At 59.0% G+C, this 14,595-nt stretch overlaps 1 protein-coding gene across 13 annotated transcripts in view; it reads right to left on the bottom strand.

The window, feature by feature from the left end:
• Positions 1-14,595, bottom strand: part of KCNT1 (potassium sodium-activated channel subfamily T member 1) — a 212,913-nt gene that overhangs the window by 137,584 nt on the left and 60,734 nt on the right. For 7 of the 13 annotated variants that reach the window (XM_068211027.1, XM_068211026.1, XM_068211033.1 and 4 more), the window contains 21 exons: positions 14,225-14,405; positions 13,968-14,132; positions 13,732-13,868; positions 13,500-13,563; positions 13,035-13,143; positions 12,750-12,858; positions 11,566-11,715; positions 10,882-11,120; positions 8,753-8,969; positions 8,280-8,385; positions 8,028-8,200; positions 7,756-7,827; positions 7,353-7,487; positions 7,023-7,134; positions 6,633-6,734; positions 6,452-6,535; positions 5,983-6,111; positions 5,613-5,633; positions 4,484-4,787; positions 2,818-2,880; positions 226-310 (listed from right to left, as the gene is read on the bottom strand). In XM_068211027.1, coding sequence (XP_068067128.1) covers positions 226-310; positions 2,818-2,880; positions 4,484-4,787; positions 5,613-5,633; positions 5,983-6,111; positions 6,452-6,535; positions 6,633-6,734; positions 7,023-7,134; positions 7,353-7,487; positions 7,756-7,827; positions 8,028-8,200; positions 8,280-8,385; positions 8,753-8,969; positions 10,882-11,120; positions 11,566-11,715; positions 12,750-12,858; positions 13,035-13,143; positions 13,500-13,563; positions 13,732-13,868; positions 13,968-14,132; positions 14,225-14,405 — 2,757 coding nt within the window. The remainder of the gene's footprint in view (positions 1-225; positions 311-2,817; positions 2,881-4,483; positions 4,788-5,612; positions 5,634-5,982; positions 6,112-6,451; positions 6,536-6,632; positions 6,735-7,022; positions 7,135-7,352; positions 7,488-7,755; positions 7,828-8,027; positions 8,201-8,279; positions 8,386-8,752; positions 8,970-10,881; positions 11,121-11,565; positions 11,716-12,749; positions 12,859-13,034; positions 13,144-13,499; positions 13,564-13,731; positions 13,869-13,967; positions 14,133-14,224; positions 14,406-14,595) is intronic. The other 6 variants (XM_068211030.1, XM_068211039.1, XM_068211032.1 and 3 more) reach the window with 4 other exon arrangements.

Genomic DNA, 14,595 nt, shown 5'->3' with positions numbered 1-14,595 from the left:
TCCTCAGCTGCTCAGTGGCCAAAGCCAAAGGAAAATCCCATGCTGCCCATGGGAGCTAAGATGGGGCTGGGGTGGTTTGAGCTCTGCTCAGGAGCACAGGGAGTTGGAATGGCCTGGGAAAGAGGCAAAAGCCGTGGGTATTTATAAGAAATCCTGGGAAACAACGGGATGGGGGCAGCTCATGGCACTGGGGGCAGTCTGGGGACGGGGTGAGGTGACACTTACACGATGTCGTTGAGCTCCAGCCGCGTGTCCGGGGGGGGGTTGATCAGGACGTAGGACAAGGTGTTCTGGTGGTCGTTCATCTCATCTGCAAGAGGAGGGGCAGGCCTGGTGAGGGAGGGACACCCCCACAGACACCCCAACAGGCAAGGTGGCAGATCCCATCCAGGCAAACGGGGCCCTTCACCAGGGGAAGCCGTGGGCAATGTCACTGCCACCAGGAGGGCACCAAGAACGCCACTGCCACCTCCCTCCTCACCTCCCCACCACAGCATGGCCCAGGGGACTGGCAGAGGTAACTCTTCAAAGTCCCCACTCCCTCCCCAAAAATAAAGTGAGATGTCTTACCTTGGTGCAGTGCAAAAGAGGGAACAGGTTAGTCCTGCTGTGTCAGGTACAGCACAAGTCCAACCACGGGCTCAGGGCAGCTGAACCCCCCCGGGGCCGCCCCAGTGCTCTGCCCACCTCTCCCCTTCAATTGCTCCATTTTGCACCATCCAGGCCCAGGATTAGTCCAGGGATTGCTTCTTTCCCCTGCCCAGGGGAAATCTCCTCCACGGAGTTTCAGAGATGTCGATGCCATTTTGGGGATGGCTCTAAACCACAGCGACCTCCCAGGGGGGGCTCAGGGCCACCACGAGCAGCACCCACGGGGGCAAACAGGGGGTTCTTGGTGACAGGGGGGGCCCTGTGCTCCCCAAAATAGCCAAGAACAAGATCATGGTGAGATGGATGGGGGTGCAAGGCTGCGGGTGCCAGGGAGGGGTGGAAGCTGCGACAGGTGACACCATTTCCAGACAGGGTAATGGGGTGTGGATGGACAGGGTGGGGAGGGGACGGACACACGGACACCGGGGCAGCATGAGGAGCACGGGGGGGACACCAGCTCGCTGCAAGGCTTGTCACTGGGACACCTCTCCAGGCTTTTGGAAAGGCCTCTCTGAGGTGCAAATGGAGCAAATGGAGCTGCCTTGGGGGCAGCAGGACCAGGACCTGGCACTGGGATGGGCATTAACTCCAGCCTGGGGGCTGCTCCTGTGGCCTGTCCTGCTGCTCCCACCACCCCTTCCCTGCTGTCCCCCTGCCTGGTGTGGGGGATCCCCCAGTCAGAGGCTGCCCTGCCCCATGGTGGGCACAGCCGGGGTCTCCTGCCTCAGCAATGACAACGGGTGCCAGGTCACCCTGGCACGGGGGTGAAACTGCTTTTCTCCAGCCCTCAGATGCAGCTCCAGCCACCACGGGCACGCAGCACAGGAATGCAGACAGCTTCCTCCGGAGGTATCCTTGCCAGGGCACCCCCAGATGAGCCCCGGGGCATCCCCAGGGCTGTGCCACATCCAGCAGTGCTTGCAGGGGGACACCAGAACTTTGTGCTGCTGCTCAGACACATCCCTGTCACCTCTGAGACCACAGAAGCTGCTGCAGCCAGGGGGGACCTGGGACCACCCTTGGGGAGATGCTGCCTGGGACCCCCAGCCTGTGCCAGGGTGTCCTGTCCTGGAGCCACGGGGGCGTTTTGGCCATCCCAGTGCTCAGCCTTACAGGGAGACAGGGATGGCGGTGGCAATGCCGGGGCAAGGGTGGCACACAGACCCTGGGACCCGACGGGACACACGGGGTTTGACATGACAGGGAGGTGGGGACGGGCTCTGGCTCTGGGCAGGTTTCCCTGCCCCATGGAAGTTTCCTGACCCCATGCAGCCAAGCCAGGCCCTGCTGAGCACACCGAGTATATTGCTGCACCTCCACTGCCCCGGGCAATATACTCTGCTGGCCTGGGGCTTCCATGAGCCCCAGCTGGGGCTGCCTGGCTGATGAAGGACACACTTTGTAAGGAAAATGCCAACGTTTCACCTTAAGCCTGGGCTAGTGAAGCCAAAAAATGAAGCCGGGATGGGCCGTTGCTAATCTTGGGGCTGCTGCAGTAAAAAAGAGCCTTTCCAGGGCATGTTCCACCGTGGTGTAAAGGTGAAAAAAAGATGGGAAAACCTGGCAGGTCCCACAGAGCCCCACAAGGTGCCCAGGGCGGCTGCAGCACCAGTGGCCCCTGTGGCTACTGTTGCTGCCTCGGGCTGAGCCCAGCACCCCTGGTCAGAAAATGGGGTCTTCTAATGCTAGAGAGGGGTCCAGAAGGCAAACCAAGGGTGCAAAGGGATTTTTAAAGCGCTGCCTTGCCCTGGACTGACCCAGCAGGAGCTCCAGCATCTCATCACAACATGCACAGGCAGCTCTGGTGCACTTGAACCCTTCCTTGTCCCCTCCTCAAGCTGCCAGTGGCTGTACAGCCCAAAACCCCTCACGGAGCTGTGGAGGGAGGGTTTTGTTAAAGAAAGCCAAGGGCTGTGATTTCCCTGTAGGAATTCCGATAAAAAAGGGTCCCTGAGGTTTCTATCTCCCTGATCAGGCGGAGCCCTGAGCTTGCACCACCACCACAGGACACTGATGGGTTTTCCAACGCCACCCAACAAATTAGTGCTGAAAGCTCGGGGATCTAAGGTGAAAACTGGCAAGGGTGAGGTTTGGGCTTAGCTGGCATGATCTTGTTGTACGCTGCACGCCATGAGTCACGCGGGACTCCCAGGGAAAGGGAATTACCTTGCAAATATCCCAGGTTTACCCGATTCATCACATCACTGGCTGTTAAATTTGCTACATCCTCTACAGAACATACAGGGAAAGGCACAGACATAAACAGAGAGAGAGAGAGAGGTCAGCAAGCCATGGTTTGGCAAATATCAGAGACGAGCTCCTGCGCTGCAGCCATAACGTGAGCAAAAGAAAAAGGAAAGGGGCAGAAGGCAGAGCAACGTTTTTCCATGGGTGTCCAGACACTGACGGTGACACAAGGTGACAACACACAGTCCCAGCACCGCTGGATGCCCAAGGAGCTGCTGGTCCCCACACTGTGTCCTGTGCCCCACTGTTTGCTTCAACCAGAATCTGCCAGATGGGCCAGGACAAGGATGCCAGCCCTAAGCTGACCCCAAGCTGTGCCCCAAGCCTCACCGAAGCCAGACAGCCCCCTGGAGCTGCAACAGAAACTGCTGGGACTGGGAATGTAGGGGGAAAAGGAGAGGGGGGTACACCACTGCAAGCCCTTGCCTGCCAGTTCCTGTCCTCGCTCCATCCCACCCAAGCCACCTCTCCTGCCTCTCTCCCTGAGGACGCTGGCAGTGCCACAGCCACCCCCTGGGCCCCCACTCCACTCCAAACCCCTCCTGCACTGCACTTCTGGACATTTTCTCCTCCTCTTTCCCGTGCCTAAAGCCAAGATGGGAAAGGAGGAATCCCACCCCCAAAATCAGCTCCCATCCCACCTGGGGCTCACTGCCAGCCTGAGTGTGGGCAGGGGCCAGCACGGGGTGGACAGACACTCCTGGAGGATGGAGCAAACAAGCAGCAGCACAGGATGGCTTCAAAGAAAGAAAGAAAGAAAAGAAACCAAAACCAAACCAACCAAACAAAGGGAGCTGTGGGCTACAGAGTTTGTCATAACCAAGGGGTGGGAGCTGTCCAGGGGGACACAGATGCCAGCACCGACGGGCAGGTCAGAAGCTTGACGAGAGATGCGGCTGCACAGAGGGACCCTGAGCGCTGTGGCTGTCACAGCCACACACCGGTGTCACACGCAATGAAAGCAACTCAGCCCTGCAGCTACCGAAAGGTTTTCCACGAAGTTTATGACAGATTAAAGTCCATAACAAAAGGGGGCTGCGCCAGCTGACGGGGTTTGGCCTCTCCCTGCCGAACTACGAGGGCTCTTGGGCACAAGGGTTGTGCTGACCTGGGGTTGGGTTGTCCTGAACCACCATCTCTGCATGGCCGGAAAGTGGGGGACAAACGGGGCCTCGTGCCCCGAGGCTGTGTGGGGACACTGGGTCCTGCTGCAGGCACAAGGGCCACTCTGCCACTGCCAACTCCTGCCTGGAGCCATCCCAGAGCCCAGAGATGGGGGGGCTGCCTGCAGCTGGCCGGGGGCAGCAGGGGAGGGGGTTCTGCGTGGCGGGACCCCAGCCTGGAGCCGCTGGTCTGCACAAGCACAAGCAAGCCGGGGAATGAGGCGCCGCTCGGAGCACGGCCGGCAGCGCCCGCTGGGACAGGCTCAGCGCGGCGCTAAGCTCGGCATGGGGTTAGGCTGGGCATGGGGTTAGGCTGGCTCGGGGGTCGGGCTTGGCGCAGGGTTAGGCTCGGCCGGGGGTTACCTGAGGAGCCCGCGGGCGGGAGGCAGCACCGCAGAGCGGCTCGGCCGGACGGCACTTACCGTACCCGGTGGTGGGCAAGCCCAGGTGCTTCATACGGTTTTTGACGAGCTCGGACAGCTCCTGCCGCTCGGAGCGCCGGTACAGGCTGAGGCGCTGCTGGCTGATCCACTCGGCCGTCTTGCTGGAGTGCTTGTTGCCCTTCCTGCTGAGCCGCCGTGCCCACTGCATGCTCTTGCGCCGCAGCAGCGGGTGCTCCGACTGGTCGCTGGAACACGAGTTCCGGTGGTGGCTCGTCTTGATGCCCCAGTGCTCCTTGACGTCCTTGGTGTCCTCGCAGTCCTCAACATTGATTGAGATCTGTGACTAGAAGCCCAGCAGGTCACGCGGGATGGGGGGTGGCCAAGAGGGGTTTGGCCTGTGCCTGGCAGGGTGGGATCTCTCCCACGGGGTAAGGTCCTTCCTCTGACCCAAATGGGCTCTCCCAGCGCTTCGTCTCTGCACTGCAAGAACCGCCACGCTGGCAGATTTCACAGAATCTCACAGTGGTTTGGATTGGAGGGAGCATAAAGCTCATCTGGTTCCACTCCTTGCCATCGTCCACCAGACCAGGTTGCTCCAAGTCCTGTCCAACCTGGCCTTGAACTTCCAGGGATGGGGCAGCCACAGCTTCCCTTGGATAAGCTGAGGGGAGTCTTGTGGGCACCTGACACCTCACACAGGATCACCTCTGGGACATCTGCCCAAGGAACAGCCATGCCCTCATCTCCTTCTCTTCCCTCTTACAGCATCTGTGCTGCCACATGTCTGACCCAGCAATCCCCAGTGGTGAGCCGGAATTTATTAATAAAGCCTTTTAAAGCGTCTCAAGGAGCTGGGTTGCATTTAATTAAATGTCAGCTTTCAGCTCCCTGTCACTGCTTCCTTACAAAGTTGAAAACTGAAGGTATTTAAAAGGGACACCGGCTCACTCCCTTGCTCCTGATCCCAGTTAATTACATCAGGGCTCTGAGGCTCAGCCAGTTTCTCCCTTCCGTGGGGACAGGCAGCGCTGTGCTGGCACCAGGGCTGAGAGCTGGCACAAAGCACGGGGTGGCTCTCGGTGGCCAGAGCCAGCCCAGGGATCAGCCACGGGGTGTGAGGACAGGGAGGCAGCACCCGAGCGCGCGGCCGGACACGAGCGGCACTCACCTGCGCTCGGATGTCGTGGGGCTGCAGCGGGGGGGAGGAAAGGAAAACCACGGGTCAGTCCAGCAAAGGGGCAGCCCTGCTGTGCCCACCCTGCTCCCCAAGGTGCCCAGGGGCGTGGCAGAGCCGTGCCAAGAACATCCATCACTGCCCGGAGAGAGGGGCACCGGCCCTGACCCAGCTGGGGATCCAGGACGCCACCACCCAGCTCAGCCGCTCTAACAAAGTGAACACAAAAATTCCCCTTCCCCTGTTCTCCCCTCCCCACTGCTGCTGCAGCCAGGCCTGAGGTGCGCCAGGGACCCTCCGGGATCCCAGCTTGGCTGGCACCACCAGCAGCCCCTTCCCAGCCCGTGCCAGCACCGTGCCCTACCTCGGAGGTGGCGAACATGTGCGACTCCGTCCTGTAAATCCCGATGGGGATCTCGGCGCTGGAGGAGCAGAGCTTCTGGAAGAGGCGGCCGTACGTCCGGATCCACAGGTCATCCTCAGTGATCTTCATCTGAGGAACACAGCACAAACATGGACCCCCCTCTGCACCCTGGGCTGTTCCCGAGCTTCACCCCAGCTCATTCACAACCATCCCAAGAGCGAGCTGGACTCCACAAGAAAATCAGGGGCAATTTCTGACCTCAGCCTTCAAAACAGGGAGTTTGGTCCTTGGCAGCTTTTGGTAGCACTGAGGCTCCCCAAAATGGAAGGGAACAATGACCTGGCAATGCTGCTCCCGCCCCAGTTCTGCAGAAGAGGGGAACCCCAACCCCATGCACAGGGTGACAAATGCCACCAGATCCAGGCCAGCTTGGCCTGATGGTTTCACCCCAAGGGGACCTGGCACGTACCGCACAGAGGTACCCAGAGCCTGGCGTGGTGTCGAGGCCCAGCAGCAGCCGAGTGATGGTGATCATGTAATCCTTCACGAACGACTGGGGAGACATTTGGGCAGGAAACCAGGGAAAGGTTTGCTCAGCTGCTCCCTGGGGGATGCCAAGGGGAGGCCACAGCTGCAGGGCTGCGTCTCACCTGGTAGAGCAGCGTGTCCAGCATGCTGATGCTGAACACCCTCCCAGCCGCGAAGGGCAGCCGGAACATGAAGGCCAGGTTGGAGCCGTTCTCTCGCTCTCTCTGCAAGAAGAAGGGGAAGTTTGAGCTCAGGTTGCACAGAAACTTAGAGGACTCATGGCAACGGGAGGGCACAGGTGTAATATTTCTGGTGGGTGTGCCAGGAGGAAGCCAGGGCAGCATCTTTGCACTGTAGAAAAAGAGGATATTTTTTTCTCCATGGAAATGTGTGAGACATGATTGGGTTTCCTGGACATGGGAAAAGCACAGGACTTCAAGGAGCTCAAATGCAGTCAGTCACTGTCAGTGTCGACTTCCCAGGCCCCTGTGCAGGGAACGACCTCCTCTTACCTTTTCTAGCTTGGAAAGGGCCAGAGAGTAACTGTCCTTTGCTCTGAACTGCATGAACCTCATGTTGGAGGGGTGGGTCAGCTCCGTGATAATGCTGAGGCTGGGGAAGAGCCTGCAATGGAAAGAGATCTGTTGTCCTGCAGCTGTCTCAGAGGATTGAAAGCCCGAGGAAGACCACAGTCATCCCTGTCCTGTCTGAGGTCAGAAATAGCTGGTTACATGCTGCTTCCTACAGCAAACCCAGTGCCAGACGTGTCCCACTGTCCGTAGCCGCCACCCCAGGCACTGGCACCCTTCCTGGTCTTGTCCCCAGCAGTGGTCACCCCTCACCTGAACATGGTCTGGACGTTGACAATCGTCTTGGCATCTGCCATGTAGTCCTCCTCGGCACTCATGGTGCTCTCCTTGTCCACCACCACCAAGTTGTCGGCGTAGATGATGCCACACTGCAGCAAACTGTCCAGGCTGGGCAGTTCCCAAAGAGAAGAGCGCAGGGTCAGCCCTTGGAAACGACACAGGGAAGCAGCACAGGGGTTCCACGGCGAGCCCAGGCTGCTCCCGACCTGCTCTTCACCTGCTCCCATCTCCCAAGGAGGGGTGGACAACTTGAGAAGCCCAAGGTGGGCTCAGCTCTATGCTACCAACCCTGGGGCTTCTCACGGGGCGACTGAACAGTCAGGGCTGGGGCAAATGCAACAATTCAGGCACGACAGCCACACGTGGAAACACCTACTTGTCAATGGTGCCCTCCATGTAGTAAACCATGGGGAAACAGCAGATGGCCTCCAGAAAGTGGTGCTCAGGCCTGGGGGGAGAGCCACAGAGAGCGAGGTGGTTCAGCATGTCCATGCAGCAAAGACAGACACAAACTCCCAGGGCCGACCAGCGCAGGGACCCAGCGGTGGCACTGCTGCTCCCTCACACTCCCACCCTGCAGCATGAGGGGCCCAGGGCACCGCAGGGAGGGTTCTGTGGGAGGGAGAACACCCGTGGAAAAGTACTTGCTTGTTGTCCAGCAGCAGCACGATGGGGTTGAGCTCCTTGCGGGAGCGGTAGTACGCCCGCAGCGGGACGATGAAGTTGTAGAGGCCGTTCCCAGCTGTCTCTGCAGAAACGATGATCAGTTTGTTCTTGAACCCGTAGGCTTTGGCGTCCTCAAAGCTGTTGTGCTTGCAGCCCTGTGCGTGGGACAGCACAGGGACTCAGTGGACACGTCCTGGGGGGTCAGCCCCAGGCAGCCCCACAGCCCCTCCACACCTTGTCCAGCCTCAGGCAGCAGAACGGGGCTTTCTCAGGCAGAAGGTGGCACAGGGTCGGGGAGCTCCCGATGTAGGGCGAGTTTGGGGGGTAGCCCTTCACGTACCTGCAGCAGAGAGAAATCTGTGTGAGGACACGGGGAGAGCTTTCCATTTATCCAACGCTCAGATGCTGGGGAAGACATTCAACAGCAACACTAGCAAATGCCCTGCAAAACTGTCCTGCAGCAGCTGGGAATTCCCTGAATATACACATTTAGGGGTAGTTTTTGCTATGCAAAGGGCCATGAGGTTGTAAAGATGCAGGGACAGAGCGCTCGTGGAAAAGCCAGGAGGGGCTGAGCCTGAGCATCCCCGGGCACCACTGAGCACCTGTCAAGTGCCATGGTCCCAGTGCCTCTGAAACTGGAACAAACTGGGTGCAGCCACAATGAACCAGACAAAGAAGGTCTCCATCAACAGAGAGCCACTCACTCCACCACCGCCGACCCCTCCTCGTCCGACTGCGTCATCTCGTCCTCGGACTGGTCGCTGAGGAGGTCACAGGGCAGCAGGGACGAGGTGTCAGCCAGCTCCAGGACAGGGGCGATGCTGGGCCGGCGCGTGCCCGAGCCGTTCTCGGCCGGCAGCGCCAGCTTGCTGCTGTTGGCAGGGCGGCACTCGGTGTTCTGCAGGTCCATGGCCACTGTACCTGGACACAGGGGGAGGGAGCACAGCAAACACGCTCTAAGGGGGGGGAATGTCACAAAAGCCTCCTGTCCCCAAGCCCTGCTCCATTGTAAAATGAAGGTGAACCCAGTGGGAAGAAATGATGATGTTTAACTCCAGTTTAGAAGGCTGAATGCTTTATTTATTATAACTATGCTGTAATACATTAACATACTACATAAAGGGGATACTAAAACTACATACTTACTTTCTCTATTATATCTAACTAACTACAAACTCGTGACCGTCAGAGTCCAGACACAGGTGGATCTCATTGGCCATCAGGCTCAAACAATCCTCACCAGAATTCAATCAAGCAATCACCCCAGGTAAACAATTCTCCAAACACATTCCACATGGGAAAAACAAGGAGCAGAAATAGAAATAGTTTTCTCTTTCTTCTCTCTGCGCACCTCTATGAAAAATCCTGAGAGAGAGAGAAATGTGCTGCCACACTGCTCAGGGATGAGACAGCCCAGCTGAAGCTCAACCGTTCGTGGGCACAGGGGGTGCAGGTAAAGCCCCCCCAGGTGAGCTCCACCTGTGTGCAGCACCTCGCCAGGGCTCAGCTGTCTCTGGGGTCTGTCCCTCTCTCCATTCCCCTCACAGCTCCAGGGCCAGCTGAACCACTCCCCCACCTGCTGCTCCCTGAACTGCCAAACTGGGCTCTGCAGGAGTTTTTGTCACGCTGATGTATCTCTGAGATGACAACCCTGCAGCCCAACCCCTGCCCACAGCTCCTCGGGGGCTCTGGGAGACACCAGCCAGGTTAGGAACCACATCTGCCCTTCCCATGGACGTCCTTTTGCCCCAGGGAGAGGCAGGCAGGCAGCAATGCCCTCATCCACCTCCCACACCCCTCCTGAGCAGCTCCAGGTCTTCGAACCTCAGAATCCTTAAGGATAGAAAAGTCCTTTAAGATTGAATGCAACCATTCCCCCAGCACTCTCAACCTGCCACCAAATCATGTTCCCAAATGCCACATCTACGTGTCGTTTAAATCCCTCCAGGCATGATGACTCCACCGCTGCCCTGGGCAGCCTGTGCCAATGCTTCACAGCCTTTTCTGTGAAGGAATTCTTCCCAATATCCAACAGGGGACAAGAGAGACTTCGTCATCGTGTCCTCCAGCAGCTTCCAAAAACCAAACACATTGATGGAGTGTCCCAAGAAGCAGAGCCCAGGCGTTGGCCTTGCCAAACACCACTGCCCTGCTGGCACTCACGTCATTCCTGTCCCTCTCATCACCTCTGCCAAAGGTCCCTCTGTGTAGGAGCTGTGTGACGAGAACTGTGACAAACACGGCTCAGCAAAGCACTCTGAGGCTTGCTGGGGGATAATCTATGCAAATTGGTGCTCAGGAGTACAAACACATAAATTATTTGCTTGAAATATAATGTGCTCGTGTGGCTCAGCTCCTCCAAAACTTGTTCTCCCCAGATACAAGAGGGAAGTAATGACTCATGGTATTTTTCACTTGCACAAATGCACCGCTGGCTGCAGAGAGAACCACGCTCTTCCTCGGCTTGGGAATCATAAACGTGATTTAGGATGTGCCCCAGGGCATTTCTTCTTCCAGCCTTGGAAATAATTGGGGGTTAAATCCAGGCTTGGGGCATTTATGCAAATACCCTTAATGATAATAGACATTACGAGGTTTAATAATGATATTTGAGCTTGCTGAGAGCACCCAGGGTGCAAGGAAACATGTATTTTACTGGTGAGATGGCTGGGAGAGAGCATGGAAAGGGCTTTTCGGGGAGGGGGGGAGCGTGGCAAGGAGCGTGCAAAACACAAAATAAACCCAAACGTGGGGGAGGAAACGAACCCAAAGGGGAGGAGGTGATGGAGTGGGGTGTGCCGGCTCCTGCTGCCCCCCGAGCCCCCCGACTCACCCATGCTGGCGATGATGCTGTGCACGGGCAGCCGGGAGGGGCCGTCGTAGCTGCCCCTGCCCGCAAAGCCCTTCTTCTTCTGCTTCTCCTCCTGCTTGAAGATGAAGGCAGAGTTCTCCTCCTTGGTGATGTTGATGTAGAAGCAGGTGTCCGACGCTGCCATGATGTGCCGCGGCCCGGGGTTCAGCAGGATGCTTTTGTTCTCTTCCCTGCGGATGCCGATCAGGCAGACGCCGTACCTGCGCCGGGAGCAGGGGGTGAGCATTCCCAGCTGCAGAAAAACCCCTCCGGGGCGTTGTCCCCGCACCAAGCACCGGCAGCAGCCCCAGCCCTGACCCCAGGCACCCCGAGCAGCAGATCCCCCTGGCAGCAGCCCCAGCCCTGACCCCAGGCACCCCGAGCAGCAGATCCCCCTGGCAGCAGCCCCAGCCCTGACCCCAGGCACCCCGAGCAGCAGATCCCCCTGGCAGCAGCCCCAGCCCTGACCCCAGGCACCCCGAGCAGCAGATCCCCCTGGCAGCAGCCCCAGTCCTGACCCCAGGCACCCCGAGCAGCAGATCCCCCTGGCAGCAGCTCCAGTCCTGACCCCAAGCACCCCGAGCAGCAGATCCCCCTGGCAGCAGCCCCAGTCCTGACCCCAGGCACCCCAAGCAGCGGATCCCCCCGCCCGTCCCCTGCCCTCACTTCTTGTGCGCGTGGAAGGCGGCGTAGGTGAAGCTCTTCCCCTCGTACTCCATGAAGAATTTGCTGTCCCCCATGCGGATGTGATAGACCTCATTGCCCGAGCAGCGCCCGTACATCCGCTGCCACTGCTCTGGCGACTCCTGGCCCTCCCTACAAGCGCAGCAGCAGCGTCAGGAGGGATCCACCGGGGCTGGGATGGGGCCCTGGAGCTGGGATGGGACCCCTGGAGTTGTGATAGACCCCTGGAGCTGGGATGGGACTCCTGGAGCTGAAATGGGACCCCCTGGATCTGGGATGGGACCCCCACGGATGGAATGGGACCCCTGGAGCCGTGATAGACATCTGGAGCTGGAATGGGACCCCTGGAGCTGGGATGGGACCCCAGGGCTGGGATGGGACCCCCAAGGCTGGAATGGGACCCCTGGAGCTGTGATAGACACCTGGAGCTGGAATGGGACCCCTGGAGCTGGGATGGGACCCCAGGGCTGAAATGGGACCCCCAGGGCTGGCACAGATCCCAGAACTCCAGCCAGTTCCCAGGACAGAGCACCATTAATCTCTGGAGCTGCCCCGGAGCCCGACAGCAGGGAGGTGACAGTGACACATGGCCACGAGCTGTCGGTGCTCGCCGAGGATGAGCTCGTTTTCATTTTGGGTTTTAAGTGCCTTTTTATTTAACGAGGGCTCCTGCAGAGTGCAGGGGGTGGGTGCAGAGCCTGTGTTGGCAAACAGCTCTGAGCATGGGGCGAGAGGCATCTGGCAAGGATGTTTCATGACTGTTTTGATGGCACTTTACCCAAAATTCAGACAATTCTGACTGGCTAAGGAGTGCAGGGCACACACCACTGCTCTCCCGTGCTGGCAGAGCTCCTTCCAGCCATGCTGGATATAAACCCACCAAAAAACCCTGCAGGGTCTGGGGCAACTTGTGCTGTGAATTCACCTTCCTGCCAGCAGGACCGTGCCAATACAAAGATATTTTTATCTCCAGTCTCTGGAAAGTTGGCATTGCCCAGCCCACCTGCACTGGTGTGGTCCCCTTACAAAATGAGCTTTTGCTCTTGACCTGGATGGGGGCCCCAGACCCCACTGTGCTCAGAGGCCTCAGTTCTGCCATCCCTCCAGGCTCAGGCAGGGGTAGGGGAGGGCAGGGACAGGCAGGGACAGCGAGGGACAGCACTCACTGGCCACGGGAGGTGTGCACCAGCAGCGTGATGAGGGTGGAGGTGGCAGGGCAGACACAGTTCAGTGCCAGCATGGCGTATTTGCACTCCTCCTCACACACAACGTGATCTGAAAGGCAGAGGGAGCCATCACAGAGGGGAGGGGGACAGATGGGTTCCCTGGCTGGCAGGGCCCGGGAATGTGGTTGTTTTGGGGTGGTGCTGGGCACTGGGTGTTTCCTCCTCCTGCCAGTCCAGGAGGGCTCTCAGCTGACCAAGAGCTGATGTGCAGCTGCTCCAACTCACCGGCAAATTTGACATGAAATTTATTTTCTGGCTTTAAGATCTGAACGTAGAGAGGACAGTTTGGAGCAAAGTCTTTGACAGCCCAGGCCCTCAGGATGGTTTGGTGGTCCTGGACAGGGACAAGAGCAACAAGAGCTGCTTGGTTGATGGTTTCTTTTCCCCAAGGCTTCTACACCTGGGATGAACTGCGAAGCACCCAGCCCCCCTGGAGATGTACAGCAAGGGCTCCTCCTGACCCTGGCGCTCCCTGAGACCCAGCACTGATGGGAGACCAGCAGAAGAAAGGTGAGCCCACAGGGGCTCAACCAGCAGTGTGCTGCTGCGTGTCTCTGTGCCATCCCCAAGGTTCTCCATGGCACTCAGCCCCTTCCCAGCACCCTCCTTTGCTGGGCACAGGTGGCATCAACACCACCCCAGTCCCTTCTGCCTGAAAAATGCCCCATCCCCAGCCCAGACTGGACTCACCGCCGCTGTTCTGTCCACCTCGTTTCTGCTGCTGAGAATGAAGCAAGCTTCTCCGTTGTCCATCCTGCCAGGAGAGAGCAACAACCCCATGAACAGCAGGGGCCCACAGGGCTGGGCACTGCCCACCCCAGCCAGGCCACTGCCAGCCCCCCCAGACCCAGCAAAGGCACACGGGGACAACAGCTGGGGTGCCACTCCTCGCCAGGGATGTGCAGTGTGTCCCTCTGCTCACTTGGCTCTCATGAGGTCCTGGTCCTTGAGCGCGGAGCCCTGGAGGTAGATCACCCTCTGGGACCACAGGGGGATCTGCAGCACGCGCCGCACCTGGATGTCCATCTCCGTTGGGCAAAGGATCACCACGTAGTAATCCTGAGAGAGAGAGGCCGCCGTGGCTGGGGGCCCCGCGGGCCAGCGAGGCTGCGACCCGGCAGGTGACCCGGCAGCGCGCGAGCACAGCCTGGAGCTCACCTGCAGGCGTGGGTGGGCGTAGAACTCGTTGAGGAAGTCCATGAGCAGGTCGATCTTGAGGGAGCTGACGCACAGGACCACGTGCTTCTCGGTCTGCGCGCGGTGCCGGCTGTAATTCCCCCCCGACTTCTGCCGCTCCATCCACAGGTAGACGAGCTCCTCGAACTGCAGAGGGCACGGAGGTGACGTCCCCACCGGCAGGGCTGCCCTGGGGCGGGCTGGGAGTCCCTCCCCACCCTCAGCTGTGCAGGTCTCACCTGCAGCGGCAGCACCACCAGGGCCACGCAGATCATGATCACCACGAGGAGCTGGGAAGGCCAAATCTTTGGTGTCACATCTCCGTAGCCCACGGTGGAAAAGGTGACGATGCAGAAATAGAAGGACTTGAAGAGGGAGAGCTTCTCACCTGCTCTTTCTAAGTGCTGGATGCCACAGGTCCTGGAAGGGAAAAGCCCCATCACAGCAGGGGCTGGCCCTGCAGCAGAACCCCACACACCTGCAGCTCAAAGCCATCCTGCTGGACACAAGTGTCACCCTGCCTTCCTGGGCCTAAGTTGTACCCCTTCCACCCCAAACTCATCCAGCAGCAGGGCTGGGAGCACCACGGAGCTCTGAAATAGCATTAGTC

The sequence above is a fragment of the Anomalospiza imberbis genome, chromosome 21 (genome assembly GCF_031753505.1).
Source record: "Anomalospiza imberbis isolate Cuckoo-Finch-1a 21T00152 chromosome 21, ASM3175350v1, whole genome shotgun sequence".
NCBI classification, from domain to species: domain Eukaryota; kingdom Metazoa; phylum Chordata; class Aves; order Passeriformes; family Viduidae; genus Anomalospiza; species Anomalospiza imberbis.
The sequence above is the reverse complement of the archived record's forward strand: the minus strand, read 5'-3'. Positions and strand labels throughout refer to the sequence as shown.